The sequence below is a fragment of the Schistocerca serialis genome, chromosome 3, assembly GCF_023864345.2.
Source record: "Schistocerca serialis cubense isolate TAMUIC-IGC-003099 chromosome 3, iqSchSeri2.2, whole genome shotgun sequence".
Classification (NCBI taxonomy): Eukaryota; Metazoa; Arthropoda; class Insecta; order Orthoptera; family Acrididae; genus Schistocerca; species Schistocerca serialis.
The window spans coordinates 407,124,328-407,144,729 of record NC_064640.1 but is presented as its reverse complement, the minus strand read 5'-3'; the positions used below and the strand labels follow the sequence as shown (position 1 = coordinate 407,144,729).

Below are 20,402 nucleotides of genomic sequence, written 5' to 3'. Positions count from 1 at the left end.
GTCGGTCAGCTCGTCCCGCGCTGACGTCACAAACAGCTCGTCCAGCTTCTCTCCGCCGAACGCCACCGAAGTTATCTTCGGAGCTGGCATCTCAACCCTCTTCAGCAGCTTCCCAGTCGACGGGTTCACCTGAATAACCTGAAACGGCGCAGAACCACCCGAGTCTCAATAACATTAGCCAACACTGAAGATGTAGTCTACTGTACAGTTAATTAGCATCCACGTTGTACGTCATTTATGTTTCTTGGAAATTTATTAGTGCCGCATGCGGGGCACCAATACTACATCTACATCTGCCTCAACACTCTACAAGCCAGCTTAAGGAATCTGGTTCAAATGGTTCAAATGGCTCTGAGCACTATGGGACTTAACATCTGAGGTCATCAGTCCCCTAGAACTTAGAACTACTTAAACCTAACTAATCTAAGGACATCACACACATCCATGCCCGAGGCAGGATTCGAACCTATGACCGTAGCGGTCACGCGGTTCCAGACTGAAGCGCCGAAAACCGCACTGTCTCACCGGCCGGCCAAGGTATCTGGAGTCATACCACTACCTACTTCTACCTTCTCTGTTGCATCTGCGAACGGTGCATGGGAAGAATGATTGTCGATAAACTTTAATCTTAGTTCCGTTTTCTCGATTCTGTGGTCATTTCGTGACATACAGGATGAATCACCTACAACTTGCACCGCAGATATTGCGAAAATGCAAAATGCTATTGATGTGCGGTTTTCATGGAATGGAATGGTAGTCAGGGGCTCGTATTGTTAGCCAATAAACAGGTTATAATAATACTTCGAAAGTCTAGGTGGTAGGGTCCTGTGGGACCAAACTGCAGAGGTCATCGGTCCCTAGGCTTACACACTACTTAATCTAAATAAAATTAATTTACGCTGAGGACAATACACACACCCATGCCCGAGGATGGACTCGACCCTCCGACAGGGGGAGCCGCGCGAACTGTGGCAAGGCGCCCCGGACCGCACAGCTTCCCACGCGGCTAGAAAGTGTATTTTTTGTGCAAACTTGCACTTATTAAATGTAACAACGTCTACTGACACCAACAAACTAAAAGTAACATAAATTAGAATGTCAGTGGTGTTTGTTGCGGGATTTTAGTGCGATTCGTTCACGAGATACTGTATTTTGATAAGTTTCCACACCAACACAGTTTCCACACCGACACTTATTTGTGCCATTCAAACTGCGTCGTTGCTGGGTACTATGTTGTAATGTTAGGTTACAGTGTGCTTGTGTGTTCCTTGAGTGCATTGCGACTTGATAGTCAGTTAGCGTGTGGCAACAGTCAGAGCAGTGCGTCGTGAGTGGATGCAGCCTCCTAACAGACCATTTTCCACGGATGCTAGAAGACGTTCCTCTGCAGACTAGGAGGAACCTGTGATACCAACAGCCCATAGTGCACAAAGTACTATATCATGTCTTCACGAATTGTTTCCAAATCGTTGGGTTGGCCGCAGAGAACCTGTGCTTTGGCCAGCCCGTTCTCCGGATTTGATGCCTGTAGGCTTTTCTCTGTGAGTAAAGCTGAAAGACGCTGTCTGCAAGGACATATAAACTATATACCGCTCGTACATCTCCACTGAAATGGTAGCACGTGTGCAGCAGTCGTTCCATACCAACTGGAAGCGAGTGTTCCCGCTATCAGTAGTCATTTTGAACACAACCTTTGATGGTCAATTGTCTCGTTACTAGTCACAATCCACGTAACTACTGTATGCACTTGTGTTGTTCTTTAGTGTGTGCTACCACAGGTATTGTACAAGTTCTGGTGTGGGAACTTTCCAATATACCATATCTTGTAAACAACTCGCACTAAAATCCTGTAACAAACACCTCTGACATTCTGATTCAGCCTACGTTTTGTTTGCTAATATTAATAGTCATTGTTTCATTTAAAATGTATATCTGCACAAAAATACACTTTATAAATGTTATTGTAATCTGTTTGTTGGCTAGCAATACGAGCCGCTATCAATCATTTGTGTGAAAACCACACATCAGTAGTACTTTCCATTTCCACAATATTTACGATGCAAAGTTTAGGCGATTCGCCGAGTATACAGGTATGTGGGAGTACGTAATATATTGCCCTGCTCTTCCCCGCACATATTCACTCGCTCCTGGAGTCAGTTTCCGGAACAGACTGGAATTAGTGCAAGGGGCATAGCAGCATGTTCATGGTTCACGAGTCATCATTGGGTGTCCTTGATGTGTGCAGTGACAAAGAGCGGGACTATGTTTGATTTATAATTTATCTGGAGCAAACTGTGGATATATCAAAGGGCATTTTACAATAGGGACCAATCGAATGAGGCGGTGTGGTTGTTCAGATACTGAGGATGGATGGAGATTGCTCTGTCCGGCAATTCTGATTTATGTTTTCCGTGTTTTTCCTAAATCATCATCATTTCAGGCAAATGTCTGGATAGTGCCTTCATCAAGGCTACGGCCAACCATCTGTCCTGTCCTCATAAATAGACACTTATATATTTTTGAGCTATTTATTTCCATTGTATTATGATGTCAAATCCTGCATCATTGTAAGATGATCCGTGAATGAATAAGTAAATAAATAAATAAATAGTAAAGCTCATCGTGATGCACAAAATCTCTCTTGCAGCGTCTGTCACTGCAGTTCGTTGAGCGCCTCCGTTAACACTATCGCATCAGCTAAACCATTGATCATGACGAAAACATCACTTTTCTTTGGGTCTCGTCTATCTCTTTTATTAATTCAACTCGGTAAATGTCCCTAGACTGACGATCACTATTCAATAAATGGCGGAACAAGTGTTCTGCAAGCCCTTTCTTTCGTGAATGAACTACACATCCAAAACATTTTCGCAATAAATGTCACTGTGAATTGTACTGTAATTACTATTGTACAGTAGTTACTGTTCCAGTGACCAGTCGCCAATCATATAATTTTACAACAGTCGAATTCATCGCCTATTTATGCGCTGTATGTTGCATTCGTTTATGTTCAGGCTCAATAGTGTGTGGTGCATAACAACGATGTTATTTGCTTCACGATAGAAATCGTTTTTTTGCCCATAAGTAAATTCTTTGCTTATGCGAAAGTTAATGGGGAAGTTAATTTTATGCAGTTATCAATTTTTACCACTATTCTGGAAGCTAATTAAGGGTTAATGAACTATCACGTTATTTAGATACAGAAACTAATTTGTATTAATTATTTATTTACTATAAAAATTAGTACTTGCCTGCAGCTTACGAAATCATATTAGACAGGATTTGGTGCATCAGATACAGGTATGTGAAAATGATAGATTACACTTTCGTTTATTTGTACAAAACATACTGACTTGAACGAAAACCAGGAACAAGCCTTCGTTGTGGCTTAGACAATGACACACATATGCCCTCACATTCACAGGCATGAACCAGAATACAGATAACACATTCGGCTTGCAGTCTAAATTCTCAAAATACCGGTGGATAAAAAGTGTTAGTGTGTTAGAGTAAAATCAGCCATTGGCAGTGTTTTTGAGAGACGATGGCCAGAATCTGACGAAATGGATTAATAGATTCGACCATGACCTAAAAACAACAGATGATATGACATGATGCATCTAGCGATCTGCTGAAGACCAGAAAGCAACATCTTGGCAGAGAAGATACAGCATGTGACAATACTGTTAACACTGTTCGCTTTTCTATAAGTCTTTCTTTGGCGATACTTCAATATGATACCCACGGAAGGCTGATTATCACATTTTCTCTATTTGTGACTTACCATTACAACAGGTGTTAGCATAATTCACACAGATCAAGTAGTATATCTATGAGGCTTCCAGCACACTTTGCAATTAAATATCCTTGAAAAGTTCAAACATTAGTGTGACTGGATACATCCCAGAAATAATGGTGTCATAAATAACCTTCAATGCATGATGTTATCACTATGGCACTGACGCAAAATTAAAAAATTCAGGATGACAGGCTATTTAAAAAATCTGTCAGTTAAAAAATTTATAAGATTGCGAGATGGTGGATATAGTAAAGTTGTGCTTTTGTAACCTGTGGCTTAAACATTTTAGTGGCGCAAAAGACGGTGTTGAGAATGAGTCACGTTTGAGTCATCACACACAATTCTACACATCATCAAATGGGGGTGACAGATTCTTGCAGATGATAAGCAGCTGTCTTTAAGAATGAGAGCGAAGGAACCAAAGATATGTAAAGACATTCTAAGTACGAACATTCGCTGTCACTGCAGATATCCTGCAATGTACGACTACGGTGTGTGAGGTAATGGGCGAGTTGTGGCGCCCTGAAAACATTCTAAGTTCGGAGTCAGCATAGCCGCGCCGGCCGCGTGGCAGGCAGGCCGTGTGGTGCCGAACGTTAGCCGGGGTCCAGGCTGACCATGTGGCTGGGAATTCCTTGGTGACGCTGTGTTGATGAAGGAGACATCCCGGGAGTGCCAAAGATGGCAGACTTTGTGAAACCTTACCGGCAGACATTTCACAGTTCGTATAGAAATTAATAGTAGCCACATGAATCATGATACCTCAGAAAGAAACATGTACACTCTTTGACATAAAACTCGACCGGCGGCCGGCCGCTTCAGAGGCTAAGTCCGCGCCGATCGCGACATGGGACAATAAAACTGGCCAACTCGCTAATTCTCTAAGTCCGGTTATCTCCACAATCTGGCAACACTGCAGACTGCTGCACTTCCTGGAGGAAAACTTGTCCCATGATAGAGAAACACAAGGCTGATTACGCCTGTGGTCTAGTGGTAGCGTGTGTTGTTTCTGTTCGTAATGTCAGTGGATCGAGAGCAGCTGGCATAAAATATTTTTATAGCCTCTTCTGTCTGAATGCTGAAGACGTGAATGTAATGGTAGCGCAGATTCAATCTATTTCGCTTTCTGACACACCGATATCAAAATTTTATCCAGTAACGATTTTGCGGCAGATTTCCTGCAGACTGTCCTCCTCTGGACGCCGTATGCGGCAAAGCTCCGGGATCCATTTGCTGGCTACCGGCAGCGGCCGTGGCGACAGCAGCGGCGCTGCACTCCCCCGTTCTTTATCGAAAGCGCCTGCTCCCGCTCATCGCTTTTGATGATTTAAAACGCTTTATTATTAAATGTTGCTCCACAGAAAATTTCTACGATTTCCATTCACGCTCAAAAGCAACGGAGACAGACGCCCTGATTAGTAGGCGGGTATTATATTACATTAATCGGCAAGAGCTGAGTATGGCCCGAAATTAATTTTATAGACTGGGACGAAATTAAACCACCTCGCTACATTCGATGAATTCATAAATGCTTCATACCTCGTTTCTTTTCCTTTCAAACTCAATTATTTGTGCAACTTTTGGTCAATGTTCGGATGTTTTCGTCAAGCCGGGGTGAGCGTCTGTGGTGTAAAGTGTATTACAGTTCTTGTTTCATTCCTTATGGTAACTCTATGCGATAAGCTGTGTGAATACCTTGCAATGCATGCTCTGTAGCAGTACAGGAACACTGCACATTTGGAGTTCCATGTATGGGTTCATGAAGTATTTAATGTTGATCGGAAGTGATAGTTAAGGTCATCAGATTTAGACCAGAAAAATTTGTCGTTTTGGAGGTTTCAGAGAACGGAAAGGAATTGCTAACGCCGGTGTTAGAAAACGTCTACAGTTAAATGCTATTGCCAAGATTTAGAAGAGGGGAACTATATTAATCAACATGTGCACCTCATAAACAACCTTCTGACATGTTAGATCTATATGACGAACAAAACTCAAATTTATATCGTTGACAGTCGCTTTGAATCTTTTCAGGATCTATTTTACAGTGAAGCACCTTGGCATTTGCAAAGCAGACATCCACGATATTAACTTAATTTACTAAGTCGAATCGGACGAAGATTGATGTTTAAAGGCATTCTTCAGATTTCGTATAAAGAATTTTTACTAGCCGTTTGCAACTCCATTAATTAAAATGGAAAATAAAAGGTTGTAGTCAGCGGCTTCCACCGAGATTGGAACTGCTATGTCATATAGTATGACCACCGCAACGCACAAGGGAACCTCTTTTTTTTTAATTTTGCTTTTTTTCTTTTACTTTCTTTGACGATTACCCCTTTTTTTCTCTCTTATTTTAAAGCCCCTTAGGAAAATGGCAATAAAAAAAGAAACTAAGTGCCACCGCCACTTTTCATCCTATAACAAAAAAAAAAAAAAAATCTGGTGCACTTCAGGCGTTGGCTCCTGACTAAACCTACCCCAAGAGCTGCCTATATACCAGGGGAAATATGGGAATTCAAGGTTAGGGCTATCATTACAAACAAAACAAAATCTTCCTTTTTCTGAATTTTATTTTTATTTTGATTTTTGTTTTGTTAATTTTTGTTGTGTAATTGATCAGACGCCTTCTGCGCCCCGCTGGTAATATGTTGAGTCACGTCTTCTCGAAATTGGTGTGTTCCGTTCAGTAGTTCAGAAATGTTCATTGGTTCAAACTGGAAACCTTCTTCACTCTTGGCTTAACACATTCCAGCTGCGAGGCGGGTCGTGGAAAGCACTCCCAAGGAAGTTCGAGAAAAATGGTCTGTATTTTGGGTGGCGGACAACGACATAATGACGGTCGTTGAGGTATGTCCAAAAATCGAGTACAGAGTCTACAGTTTGTCCAACTAGGTAGTGAATGGCATGTCCGCGAATCCAATTCACAGCATTGGTCTTTGTCCGAGGAAAATAGTCACGTCCCGGAACTAATAATGAAAGGGGAGTATTCCGATTCAGAATGTCCCGCGTTAGAAAAGCCACAATATGACGAATAACCTCTGAGCTAACGTCACACTGGCGACCACAGACGGACTATAGTCACTGCGATGTTGCCTGAGCCTCAAAACGCAACCTTAAAACACACAAACAGGTGTTACTTATGTGAAGAACGCCGTTCTTGGAGTCCAGAAATTAATTATACTTTCTAAGTGTCTCATCTTACAGTGGATTCTATCGTACCAGTCTTCGATGTGGAAAACGAATGTCAAGTGAATTTAGCGAGGTAACGCCGGCCTACACCCGGAAGTAAATGCACTATCAGAGTGTTGACAAATACTTGCTACGACGCTGCCATTTCTCGGTTGTCTTACGAGGCAGCTCTTCAGCGAAATGCTTGCCGTGATTCTCCGATACGGTCCTTCAGAGTGGAGACGCGCGCGCACGTTTGGTTTTTATGCGGCGTTCTCCCCTGATGGTTTCTGACGTCGCCTTGTGGGCTATGTCTACATTTGAGACATTCAATTATCATTAATCCAGAATGATACAAGTTTCAGCTTCCGGCGTGGAAGAAGGCTGTTGACGCCGACATTATATCATTTCAACGTAGGGAAAGCAAAACGGGTCATTCAATGTTTCTCATTCAACATAAAGCATGTGAGATATTTTTCCGTAACGTTCATAATCATCTAAAAATACAAACGAAGTAAAAATACATCTGAAGCTTATTCGAATTGAATATAATGTAAGATACCAAACGCTTTGCACTTCGATGTCGAATTTGTCCACGTGCAATCTTTTGCAGCATACAAAAAGAATGTCATGATTACCACGAGAATGAAGAAATATGTTGGTACGGATGGAAGCAAGGAGAGACGCAGTCAACAAATATTCGATTCCTCATGGCATTCATTTCATTTGAGACGTAAGCAGAGTTAAAGCGGGATATTACTTTCGTTAACACGAAAGATATGCCGCACATATTGATAACGAGGAAGTCTGCGTCTTCATACGTTTCCTCCTTGAAATCTGTATGCTCTCTTATATACTAAGTAGCCTGATCATTGTTTCAGTAATGTTACCCTCTTGTTTGACCCCGTAACGATGAACAGATTCCAAATGCATGTCTCTGCATGAAAGTAGCTGTTCGAACCCTTCCTGGGTTGCTTTTTGTGTTTTATTGCTTGGAATTCCTGAAGCAGACCACTGTGCCTTCTCCCCTTGTGGGTTAGGTCTCAAAACTAAACCGCTTTTTATCCAATGGCATAATTTATTCAGACAGCATCAGCACAAGACTGTCAAACAAAGCCTTCCATTTACAGTTGCAACACTCTAACCAGCACTGACCGAAGTGTAATCCACGGTCATGGTCCGAAATTAGCAGCTGTCTGCTACTGTGGCAAAGTCCGTACTACACTTTCGATTCCGCAGCACCATTTTATCTGGTAACACTGTGTAGTTGCAGAGTTGTGCCAGCATGTCTGTCCTCACACTGTCAACTTTATGTATCTCACTTCTCCTGCAGCGTTGATCACGAGGAGCAGAAGTAAATGAGTGTATTCTGCATGACGTAACATTCAGTATTCCCTTCTTTCATAGCCACTCTTCATGTGCATCGATACCAAATAGGAATGTGAAAACTCTTGCGAGTGAGAGAATGACAATAACAATCGTGACAAGAACAATCAAATAATGAACGATGTTTATTCCAACGCAGAACGAGAATGGCTTTAAATATAAAAATCTATATCTATATCTATATCTATTGATCTTTGAGTTGGCACAATGCAAATATATTCTTAGCATTTAGTTACTGAATTTAGTTCGGGATGTTTGCAGAGAAAAGGAAAAGTCGGTACTTCTCGCTAGTGTAATATAATGTGAACCAGAAACTACCCTTTCCTTAGAACACGACTCAAGCAGGTCCCCAAGTAGGTACCAAGGCACTGCTGCATTCTGTTCCCTGACATTGCTCTGATGACGGATAATGCAGATAGTTCCGATTATGAAATACAAAACGTATTGCAGGTTAGTTCCTAGGATAGTAACATTAAATTTGCGTTGTAGACGGCACATGAACGTGACGACTATCCATATTACTCATCAATATAAAAAGACAATACTTTGTGAATTTAGCAGGATTACTCAACATGAATTCTGAAATTGGTTGACTGACCGCACAGGTGCTAAACGTCGTCAAGAGTATACGATGTCCTAATCGCATTAGGAATATGAAGATCGTCTTCGACAGCTCGCAACTTTCACATTGCTATCTCCACCCTACTCCAGACAGCCCTCGGTGGAGTTGCACTAAGTTGCCGATGCAATGTAAGGCCTTCAAACCGACAACAGACCACATATTGAAAAATACAAGCGAGTTCTCTTGCAGCGTAAGCTTATTGTAACTAATCTAAAAATTATTGGACAGGAACATTGTCCTATTCAAAAAAAGCTGTCCAGCAGGTCCTCTAATCGCTCCTTGGTACAGTCGTTTGACTATTGAAAATGGTTCCAACAAGTCACCACTAGAAAACACTGCTCTGTACCGCAATAACTCAAGATGTAAAGTAATACCACGATACTACAAATATCAGGGAACACCTTATCACAGATAAGATTGTCCTTAAGGCTTGTAAGCTCACATTTATTACAATAAATGACATACCTGAAATGTTACCACTCTCATTATTACGTCAGATTGGTAATGCACGTAGTAAGTTCGTCGTATTCATGATTTCCTCTTCAAAGTAATATACCGTACTTATTATTTAACACAAAATGACATTAAAAATTTAAGTTATTCACGATCAGCTAGTTGAGAATATGTATGAACTTCAAATGACACGACGAACCGTCTTGTTCCGCATATGGATTCAAACCCAGCTCATGCAGACTAAGCAAAGATTTCGTTACTGACGGAAACTAACAGTCATTCCTGATTAAGCATACAGAGAGTGATATACCTCGATTTTAGACAGTATCAGTTAGCAAATATCAACTTTAAATTGCATAACGCAAACATGTTTAACAGACGCGAATTCCTACCCATCATCTATTGTCCCTGTTAACGAACTACGAGAGATGTTAACTATCCGTTGGACACGGATTCGAACCCAGAGCCTACATCTACATCTACATCTACATCCATACTCCGAAAGCCACCTGACAGTGTGTGGCGGAGGGTACCTTGAGTACCTCTATCGGTTCTCCCTTCTATTCCAGTCTCGTATTGTTCGTGGAAAGAAGGATTGTCGGTATGCCTCTGTGTGGGCTCTAATCTCTCTGATTTTATCCTCATGGTCTCTTCGCGAGATATACGTAGGAGGGAGCAATATACTGCTTGACTCTTCGGTGAAGGTATGTTCTCGAAACTTTGACAAGAGCCCGTACCGAGCTACTGAGCGTCTCTCCTGCAGAGTCTTCCACAGGAGTTTATCTATCATCTCCGTAACGCTTTCGCGATTACTAAATGATCCTGTAACGAAGCGCGCTGCTCTCCGTTGGATCTTCTCTATATCTTCTATCAACCCTATCTGGTACGGATCCCACACTGCTGAGCAGTATTCAAGCAGTGGGCGAACAAGCGTACTGTAACCTACTTCCTTTGTTTTCGGATTGCATTTCCTTAGGATTCTTCCAATGAATCTCAGTCTGGCATCTGCTTTACCGACGATCAACATTATATGATCATTCCATTTTAAATCACTCCTAATGCGTACTCCCAGATAATTTATGGTATTAACTGCTTCTAGTTGCTGACCTGCTATTTTGTAGCTAAATGATAAAGGATCTATCTTTCTGTGTATTCGCAGCACATTACACTTGTCTACATTGAGATTCAATTGCCATTCCCTGCACCATGCGTCAATTCGCTGCAGATCCTCCTGCATTTCAGTACAATTTTCCATTGTTACAACCTCTCGATACACCACAGCATCATCCGCAAAAAGCCTCAGTGAACTTCCGATGTCATCCACAAGGTCATTTATGTATATTGTGAATAGCAACGGTCCTATGACACTCCCCTGCGGCACACCTGAAATCACTCTTACTTCGGAAGACTTCTCTCCATTGAGAATGACATGCTGCGTCCTGTTATCTAGGAACTCCTCAATCCAATCACACAATTGGTCTGATAGTCCATATGCTCTTACTTTGTTCATTAAATGACTGTGGGGAACTGTATCGAACGCCTTGCGGAAGTCAAGATACACGGCATATACCTGTGAACCCGTGTCTATGGCCCTCTGAGTCTCGTGGACGAATAGCGCGAGCTGGGTTTCACATGACCGTCTTTTTCGAAACCCATGCTGATTCCTACAGAGTAGATTTCTTGTCTCCAGAAAAGTCATTATACTCGAACACAATACGTGTTCCAAAATTCTTCAACTGATCGACGTTAGAGATATAGGTCTATAGTTCTGCACATCTGCTCGACGTCCGTTCTTGAAAACGGGGATGACCTGTGCCCTTTTCCAATCCTTTGGAACGCTACGCTCTTCTAGAGACCTACGGTACACCGCTGCAAGAAGGGGGGCAAGTTCCTTCGCGTACTCTGTGTAAAATTGAACTGGTATCCCATCAGGTCCAGAGACCTTTCCTCTTTTGAGCGATTTTAATTGTTTCTCTATCTCTCTGTCGTCTATTTCGATATCTACCATTTTGTCATCTTTGCGACAATCTAGAGAAGGAACTACAGTGCAATCTTCCTCTGTGAAACAACTTTGGAAAAAGACATTTAGTATTTCGGCCTTTAGTCTGTCATCCTCTGTTTCAGTACCATTTTGGTCACAGAGTGTCTGGACATTTTGTTTTGACCTACCTACCGCTTTGACATAAGACCAATTTTTGTTTGTTTGCAAGGCTTTGGCTATGTTTATGTTTGCTGTGAAGTTCCCTTTGCTTCCGCAGCCGTTTTCTAACTCGGTTGTTGTACCACGGTGGCTCTTTTCCATCTCTTACGATCTTGCTTGGCACATACTCATCTAACGCATTATGTACGACGGTTTTGAACTTTGTCCACTGATCCTCAACACTATCTGTACTTGAGACAAAACTTTTGTGTTGAGCCACCATGTACTCTGAAATCTGCTTTTTGTCACTTCTTCTAAACAGAAAAATCCTCCTACCCTTTTTAATATTCCTATTTACGGCTGAAATCATCGATGCCGTAACCGCTTTATGATCGCAGATTCCCTGTTCTGCGTTAACTTTTTCAAATAGTTCGGGTCTGTTTGTCACCAGAAGGTCAAATATGTTATCGCCACGAGTCGGTTCTCTGTTTAACTGCTCAAGGTAGTTTTCAGATAAAGCACTTAAAAAAAATTTCACTGGATTCTTTGTCCCTGCCACCCGTTATGAACGTCTGAGTCTCCCAGTCTATATCCGGCAAATTAAAATCTCCAACCAGAACTATAACATGGTGGGGAAATCTACCTAATCGGATTGCTATCGAAGCACAGTCAAATGTGACATATCGGATTTTCGCGGCAGGAGCTAGATGTTTTAACTGAAATGACGAGACGAAACATTAATTTTTTCCTTCCCAGGACTCCTACCCGGCACCTATCGCTGTTATATTCTAGAGAAAACGAACGTTAAATATGGGTTTGTTTCGCCAGCAGTGATATGTGAGCATGTTTGAACTAGAAATAAAATGACGAAGAGTTCAGCACTCACTGGGAATAGAGCCCCACATACATCGTTGTTGACTACACACAAAGAGACGTCAGCTACCGAATTTTTCTCCACCAGCTGCTCAGAATAACATCTTGAACTTACAGTCATCTCGCAAATAGTTTTGTGTCTCACTGGGAGTTAAAAACATCAGATATCGTTAGTATTGACAACGAATGAAAATACATTAAAAATCAAAATTCTTATCCACCAGCAGATAGGTGTTCTCATGCTAGAGCTTGATAATACATAATTAAATCTTTAGTGCCGGGCCAGGATTCGATCCCATTCACGCGTAATATGTGGAGATGTTGAGGAATCTGCAGTTTTGAACAAACAACAAATTGTAGCCGAGCTGTATTGTCACGAAGGGATCAAATTCCGCGTTAAGGGCGGTCTGAGTTGCATTCCCAGTTCAGAACCAATCTTATCGACATACAGAAGCTCAGATAAAAGATGGAATAAGTGTCCTGTGACCATATATAGCGTTTGTTTCGTCACTTGAAATAAATAACTAGTATAAGAAAGGTTACTGGTGATAGAGTTTCTACATGTCGCCACTCCAGACTTTATTGTGGTTCAACCTGCCGTCTACTTGGTAGAGAAGGAAAATCATCTTTAATGTGAATTTTCAGACCACACTGCCATTACACCTTCTTCACTTGGTGTAGCCAGGAGAGAATGGACTCTGTCTCTCCCTATCTAAAATCATTGACAGAAATGGGAATCCAACCCAGACCATAGGTATAACAACCTACCATCCGTCCAACAGACCACGAAATCCTCTTCTCTCATTTTTCTATCGTAACGCCGTTGCGCCACACTGGATGAGAATTCTGACACACAGGCGTCCTGTAGTAATTTGCACCATGTTCAGTAAATTCATTTACTTGGTTGACCGAATCACCATGAACTAGCTGCCTCGGCTACCCAGTGCATACATTCCACTCTATATTTTGTAATCACCGAAATAAAATCACGTAACTGCCACCTACACAGAACTGCCAACAGTGTAGGATGCAGAAGTTTAAATAGGAAGTGTTCCTTTCCACTTGAGCTATTCTATTGCGCTATCTGTTTGTAGAAAACGTCGTTCAGTAAAAAAAAAAAAAAAAGAAAAGTTGTAACTGTTGTTCTCTCAGAAGTCAAGACCTGACCATATGAATAATCTCACAGTGCTGTGGAATCAAAAAGTTCTGGAGGAATAGTTGTCGAGCTCTGGAGCTGTTGTAGCTACGTGTGAGCTAGTAGCGTAGATAAGATGTCACGAGTTCGAATACATTCAGTGCTACATTTTTTAAAACGCAATTCTGCTGTCTGCTGAAGTTGTCAATCTAATGGAACTTTGAACATACTTCCCTTCACTTCTTAACCCAAAGTAGTCGCATGTGGAAAAACGGCTAACTACTGTGACATTTTGTTCTGTTCAGGTATAATAAACAGCAGGCAGCAGATGCATCTCGAAGATGTGTAGGGAGAGCGTTATGCAATTTAAAGTTGATATTTGCTAACTGATACTGTCTAAAATCGAGGTATATCACTCTCTGTATGCTTAATCAGGAATGACTGTTAGTTTCCGTCAGTAACGAAATCTTTGCTTAGTCTGCATGAGCTGGGTTTGAATCCATATGCGGAACAAGACGGTTCGTCGTGTCATTTGAAGTTCATACATATTCTCAACTAGCTGATCGTGAATAACTTAAATTTTTAATGTCATTTTGTGTTAAATAATAAGTACGGTATATTACTTTGAAGAGGAAATCATGAATACGACGAACTTACTACGTGCATTACCAATCTGACGTAATAATGAGAGTGGTAACATTTCAGGTATGTCATTTATTGTAATAAATGTGAGCTTACAAGCCTTAAGGACAATCTTATCTGTGATAAGGTGTTCCCTGATATTTGTAGTATCGTGGTATTACTTTACATCTTGAGTTATTGCGGTACAGAGCAGTGTTTTCTAGTGGTGACTTGTTGGAACCATTTTCAATAGTCAAACGACTGTACCAAGGAGCGATTAGAGGACCTGCTGGACAGCTTTTTTTGAATAGGACAATGTTCCTGTCCAATAATTTTTAGATTAGTTACAATAAGCTTACGCTGCAAGAGAACTCGCTTGTATTTTTCAATATGTGGTCTGTTGTCGGTTTGAAGGCCTTACATTGCATCGGCAACTTAGTGCAACTCCACCGAGGGCTGTCTGGAGTAGGGTGGAGATAGCAATGTGAAAGTTGCGAGCTGTCGAAGACGATCTTCATATTCCTAATGCGATTAGGACATCGTATACTCTTGACGACGTTTAGCACCTGTGCGGTCAGTCAACCAATTTCAGAATTCATGTTGAGTAATCCTGCTAAATTCACAAAGTATTGTCTTTTTATATTGATGAGTAATATGGATAGTCGTCACGTTCATGTGCCGTCTACAACGCAAATTTAATGTTACTATCCTAGGAACTAACCTGCAATACGTTTTGTATTTCATAATCGGAACTATCTGCATTATCCGTCATCAGAGCAATGTCAGGGAACAGAATGCAGCAGTGCCTTGGTACCTACTTGGGGACCTGCTTGAGTCGTGTTCTAAGGAAAGGGTAGTTTCTGGTTCACATTATATTACACTAGCGAGAAGTACCGACTTTTCCTTTTCTCTGCAAACATCCCGAACTAAATTCAGTAACTAAATGCTAAGAATATATTTGCATTGTGCCAACTCAAAGATCAATAGATATAGATATAGATATAGATTTTTATATTTATAGCCATTCTCGTTCTGCGTTGGAATAAACATCGTTCATTATTTGATTGTTCTTGTCACGATTGTTATTGTCATTCTCTCACTCGCAAGAGTTTTCACATTCCTATTTGGTATCGATGCACATGAAGAGTGGCTATGAAAGAAGGGAATACTGAATGTTACGTCATGCAGAATACACTCATTTACTTCTGCTCCTCGTGATCAACGCTGCAGGAGAAGTGAGATACATAAAGTTGACAGTGTGAGGACAGACATGCTGGCACAACTCTGCAACTACACAGTGTTACCAGATAAAATGGTGCTGCGGAATCGAAAGTGTAGTACGGACTTTGCCACAGTAGCAGACAGCTGCTAATTTCGGACCATGACCGTGGATTACACTTCGGTCAGTGCTGGTTAGAGTGTTGCAACTGTAAATGGAAGGCTTTGTTTGACAGTCTTGTGCTGATGCTGTCTGAATAAATTATGCCATTGGATAAAAAGCGGTTTAGTTTTGAGACCTAACCCACAAGGGGAGAAGGCACAGTGGTCTGCTTCAGGAATTCCAAGCAATAAAACACAAAAAGCAACCCAGGAAGGGTTCGAACAGCTACTTTCATGCAGAGACATGCATTTGGAATCTGTTCATCGTTACGGGGTCAAACAAGAGGGTAACATTACTGAAACAATGATCAGGCTACTTAGTATATAAGAGAGCATACAGATTTCAAGGAGGAAACGTATGAAGACGCAGACTTCCTCGTTATCAATATGTGCGGCATATCTTTCGTGTTAACGAAAGTAATATCCCGCTTTAACTCTGCTTACGTCTCAAATGAAATGAATGCCATGAGGAATCGAATATTTGTTGACTGCGTCTCTCCTTGCTTCCATCCGTACCAACATATTTCTTCATTCTCGTGGTAATCATGACATTCTTTTTGTATGCTGCAAAAGATTGCACGTGGACAAATTCGACATCGAAGTGCAAAGCGTTTGGTATCTTACATTATATTCAATTCGAATAAGCTTCAGATGTATTTTTACTTCGTTTGTATTTTTAGATGATTATGAACGTTACGGAAAAATATCTCACATGCTTTATGTTGAATGAGAAACATTGAATGACCCGTTTTGCTTTCCCTACGTTGAAATGATATAATGTCGGCGTCAACAGCCTTCTTCCACGCCGGAAGCTGAAACTTGTATCATTCTGGATTAATGATAATTGAATGTCTCAAATGTAGACATAGCCCACAAGGCGACGTCAGAAACCATCAGGGGAGAACGCCGCATAAAAACCAAACGTGCGCGCGCGTCTCCACTCTGAAGGACCGTATCGGAGAATCACGGCAAGCATTTCGCTGAAGAGCTGCCTCGTAAGACAACCGAGAAATGGCAGCGTCGTAGCAAGTATTTGTCAACACTCTGATAGTGCATTTACTTCCGGGTGTAGGCCGGCGTTACCTCGCTAAATTCACTTGACATTCGTTTTCCACATCGAAGACTGGTACGATAGAATCCACTGTAAGATGAGACACTTAGAAAGTATAATTAATTTCTGGACTCCAAGAACGGCGTTCTTCACATAAGTAACACCTGTTTGTGTGTTTTAAGGTTGCGTTTTGAGGCTCAGGCAACATCGCAGTGACTATAGTCCGTCTGTGGTCGCCAGTGTGACGTTAGCTCAGAGGTTATTCGTCATATTGTGGCTTTTCTAACGCGGGACATTCTGAATCGGAATACTCCCCTTTCATTATTAGTTCCGGGACGTGACTATTTTCCTCGGACAAAGACCAATGCTGTGAATTGGATTCGCGGACATGCCATTCACTACCTAGTTGGACAAACTGTAGACTCTGTACTCGATTTTTGGACATACCTCAACGACCGTCATTATGTCGTTGTCCGCCACCCAAAATACAGACCATTTTTCTCGAACTTCCTTGGGAGTGCTTTCCACGACCCGCCTCGCAGCTGGAATGTGTTAAGCCAAGAGTGAGGAAGGTTTCCAGTTTGAACCAATGAACATTTCTGAACTACTGAACGGAACACACCAATTTCGAGAAGACGTGACTCAACATATTACCAGCGGGGCGCAGAAGGCGTCTGATCAATTACACAACAAAAATTAACAAAACAAAAATCAAAATAAAAATAAAATTCAGAAAAAGGAAGATTTTGTTTTGTTTGTAATGATAGCCCTAACCTTGAATTCCCATATTTCCCCTGGTATATAGGCAGCTCTTGGGGTAGGTTTAGTCAGGAGCCAACGCCTGAAGTGCACCAGATATTTTTTTTTTTTTGTTATAGGATGAAAAGTGGCGGTGGCACTTAGTTTCTTTTTTTATTGCCATTTTCCTAAGGGGCTTTAAAATAAGAGAGAAAAAAAGGGGTAATCGTCAAAAAAAGTAAAAGAAAAAAAGCAAAATTAAAAAAAAAGAGGTTCCCTTGTGCGTTGCGGTGGTCATACTATATGACATAGCAGTTCCAATCTCGGTGGAAGCCGCTGACTACAACCTTTTATTTTCCATTTTAATTAATGGAGTTGCAAACGGCTAGTAAAAATTCTTTATACGAAATCTGAAGAATGCCTTTAAACATCAATCTTCGTCCGATTCGACTTAGTAAATTAAGTTAATATCGTGGATGTCTGCTTTGCAAATGCCAAGGTGCTTCACTGTAAAATAGATCCTGAAAAGATTCAAAGCGACTGTCAACGATATAAATTTGAGTTTTGTTCGTCATATAGATCTAACATGTCAGAAGGTTGTTTATGAGGTGCACATGTTGATTAATATAGTTCCCCTCTTCTAAATCTTGGCAATAGCGTTTAACTGTAGACGTTTTCTAACACCGGCGTTAGCAATTCCTTTCCGTTCTCTGAAACCTCCAAAACGACAAATTTTTCTGGTCTAAATCTGATGACCTTAACTATCACTTCCGATCAACATTAAATACTTCATGAACCCATACATGGAACTCCAAATGTGCAGTGTTCCTGTACTGCTACAGAGCATGCATTGCAAGGTATTCACACAGCTTATCGCATAGAGTTACCATAAGGAATGAAACAAGAACTGTAATACACTTTACACCACAGACGCTCACCCCGGCTTGACGAAAACATCCGAACATTGACCAAAAGTTGCACAAATAATTGAGTTTGAAAGGAAAAGAAACGAGGTATGAAGCATTTATGAATTCATCGAATGTAGCGAGGTGGTTTAATTTCGTCCCAGTCTATAAAATTAATTTCGGGCCATACTCAGCTCTTGCCGATTAATGTAATATAATACCCGCCTACTAATCAGGGCGTCTGTCTCCGTTGCTTTTGAGCGTGAATGGAAATCGTAGAAATTTTCTGTGGAGCAACATTTAATAATAAAGCGTTTTAAATCATCAAAAGCGATGAGCGGGAGCAGGCGCTTTCGATAAAGAACGGGGGAGTGCAGCGCCGCTGCTGTCGCCACGGCCGCTGCCGGTTGCCAGCAAATGGATCCCGGAGCTTTGCCGCATACGGCGTCCAGAGGAGGACAGTCTGCAGGAAATCTGCCGCAAAATCGTTACTGGATAAAATTTTGATATCGGTGTGTCAGAAAGCGAAATAGATTGAATCTGCGCTACCATTACATTCACGTCTTCAGCATTCAGACAGAAGAGGCTATAAAAATATTTTATGCCAGCTGCTCTCGATCCACTGACATTACGAACAGAAACAACACACGCTACCGCTAGACCACAGGCGTAATCAGCCTCGTGTTTCTCTATCATGGGACAAGTTTTCCTCCAGGAAGTGCAGCAGTCTGCAGTGTTGCCAGATTGTGGAGATAACCGGACTTAGAGAATTAGCGAGTTGGCCAGTTTTATTGTCCCATGTCGCGATCGGCGCGAACTTAGCCTCTGAAGCGGCCGGCCGCCGGTCGAGTTTTATGTCAAAGAGTGTACATTACTATTATTTGCAGGACGATTCTGATGGTGTAATCAGATTTTCAATATATTTATTAGTTTAAAGTTTAGTTCAAAATGGTTGAAATGGCTCTGAGCACTATGGGACTTAACATCTGTGGTCATCAGTCCTCTAGAACTTAGAACTACTTAAACCTAACTAACCTAAGGACATCACACACTTCAATGCCCGAGGCAGGATTCGAACCTGCGACCGTAGCAGTCGCTAAAGTTTAGTATCTGATGATAATTTATACAAGTAACACCCAGCAACGAATTTCCAAAATCTAAACGGTACATCCGATTTTGTCGATCGACATGTCTTTAGAAAGCTATTAGTGTAAACCTAAATTGGTACAAATTACAGGCATGTAACTTAAATAGTACATGAGTTATTGGAGGTCAAAGTGGCCAATTACTATTAATCGCGTCAGGCCATAAGTACTCCACAGTGACACGAGAAAACGGTAGCAGCATGCTTATAAATATATCTATTCATCCATGTCTTTGCTTATATCCGATATATACCATTCATGAAGAAACTGGTCAATTATTTACTGTGTTTAGAAAACACAGAGACATTAGGCTACTGGCTTACTTCTGTTCTATTCCTTTGATATATGTTTACTTAATTTGTTTGTGTATTTAATAGTGTGTGTTGGAGCGTGTTTATGGTCCTGCCGTACGAATATTTATTTAGTTTGAAGTCATTTAAATGTAAATCCAGTATTTCGAATGTGTTTCATTATGTTTGTGAGTGTGTGTTGGCTTGGAGACAGGGCAGAAGCGCTCTAGCCAATCACAGCAAACATTCCAAAAATGACACTTGGAGAGACGTATGGAGGTTGGGGGGGAGCATCGTTTCCGGAGAGGACACGAGGCAGTTCTGAACAGTGCGGCATGAGTGGCAGTCGCACAGGACACGGGGAGTGCTGGACAGTACGGCGCGACGGACGCACTTTGGCGGGAATGACTTGGAGTGTTATTCAGTTTGCGCATGACCGCGAGAGTTAGAAATATTTCGTAGTGCCGACTTGTGCACTTGTGAGATTTCCTTGGCTTCTGCAGTGAAGACATAGGATGCGTTTAGAAGTGAATATCTAGCGATCTATGTTGCTCACAACTAATTACGTGAAGTAGGAATCTATTGTTTCCCTGTTATTCAACTTATATTTTATTTAATTGCTGGACCATCGACACCAATAAGTGTTTTACAATAATAAAGGGCATTCTTAAATGTACTTCTGCTATCATACTCATCATT

At 41.4% G+C, this 20,402-nt stretch overlaps 1 protein-coding gene across 2 annotated transcripts in view; it reads right to left on the bottom strand.

Moving 5' to 3' along the window:
- Nucleotides 1–20,402, bottom strand: part of LOC126470268 (regucalcin-like) — a 70,231-nt gene that overhangs the window by 498 nt on the left and 49,331 nt on the right. For both annotated transcript variants that reach the window (XM_050098007.1, XM_050098006.1), the window contains exon 6: nucleotides 1–138. This exon is cut by the window's left edge and continues 498 nt beyond it. In XM_050098007.1, coding sequence (XP_049953964.1) covers nucleotides 1–138 — 138 coding nt within the window. The remainder of the gene's footprint in view (nucleotides 139–20,402) is intronic.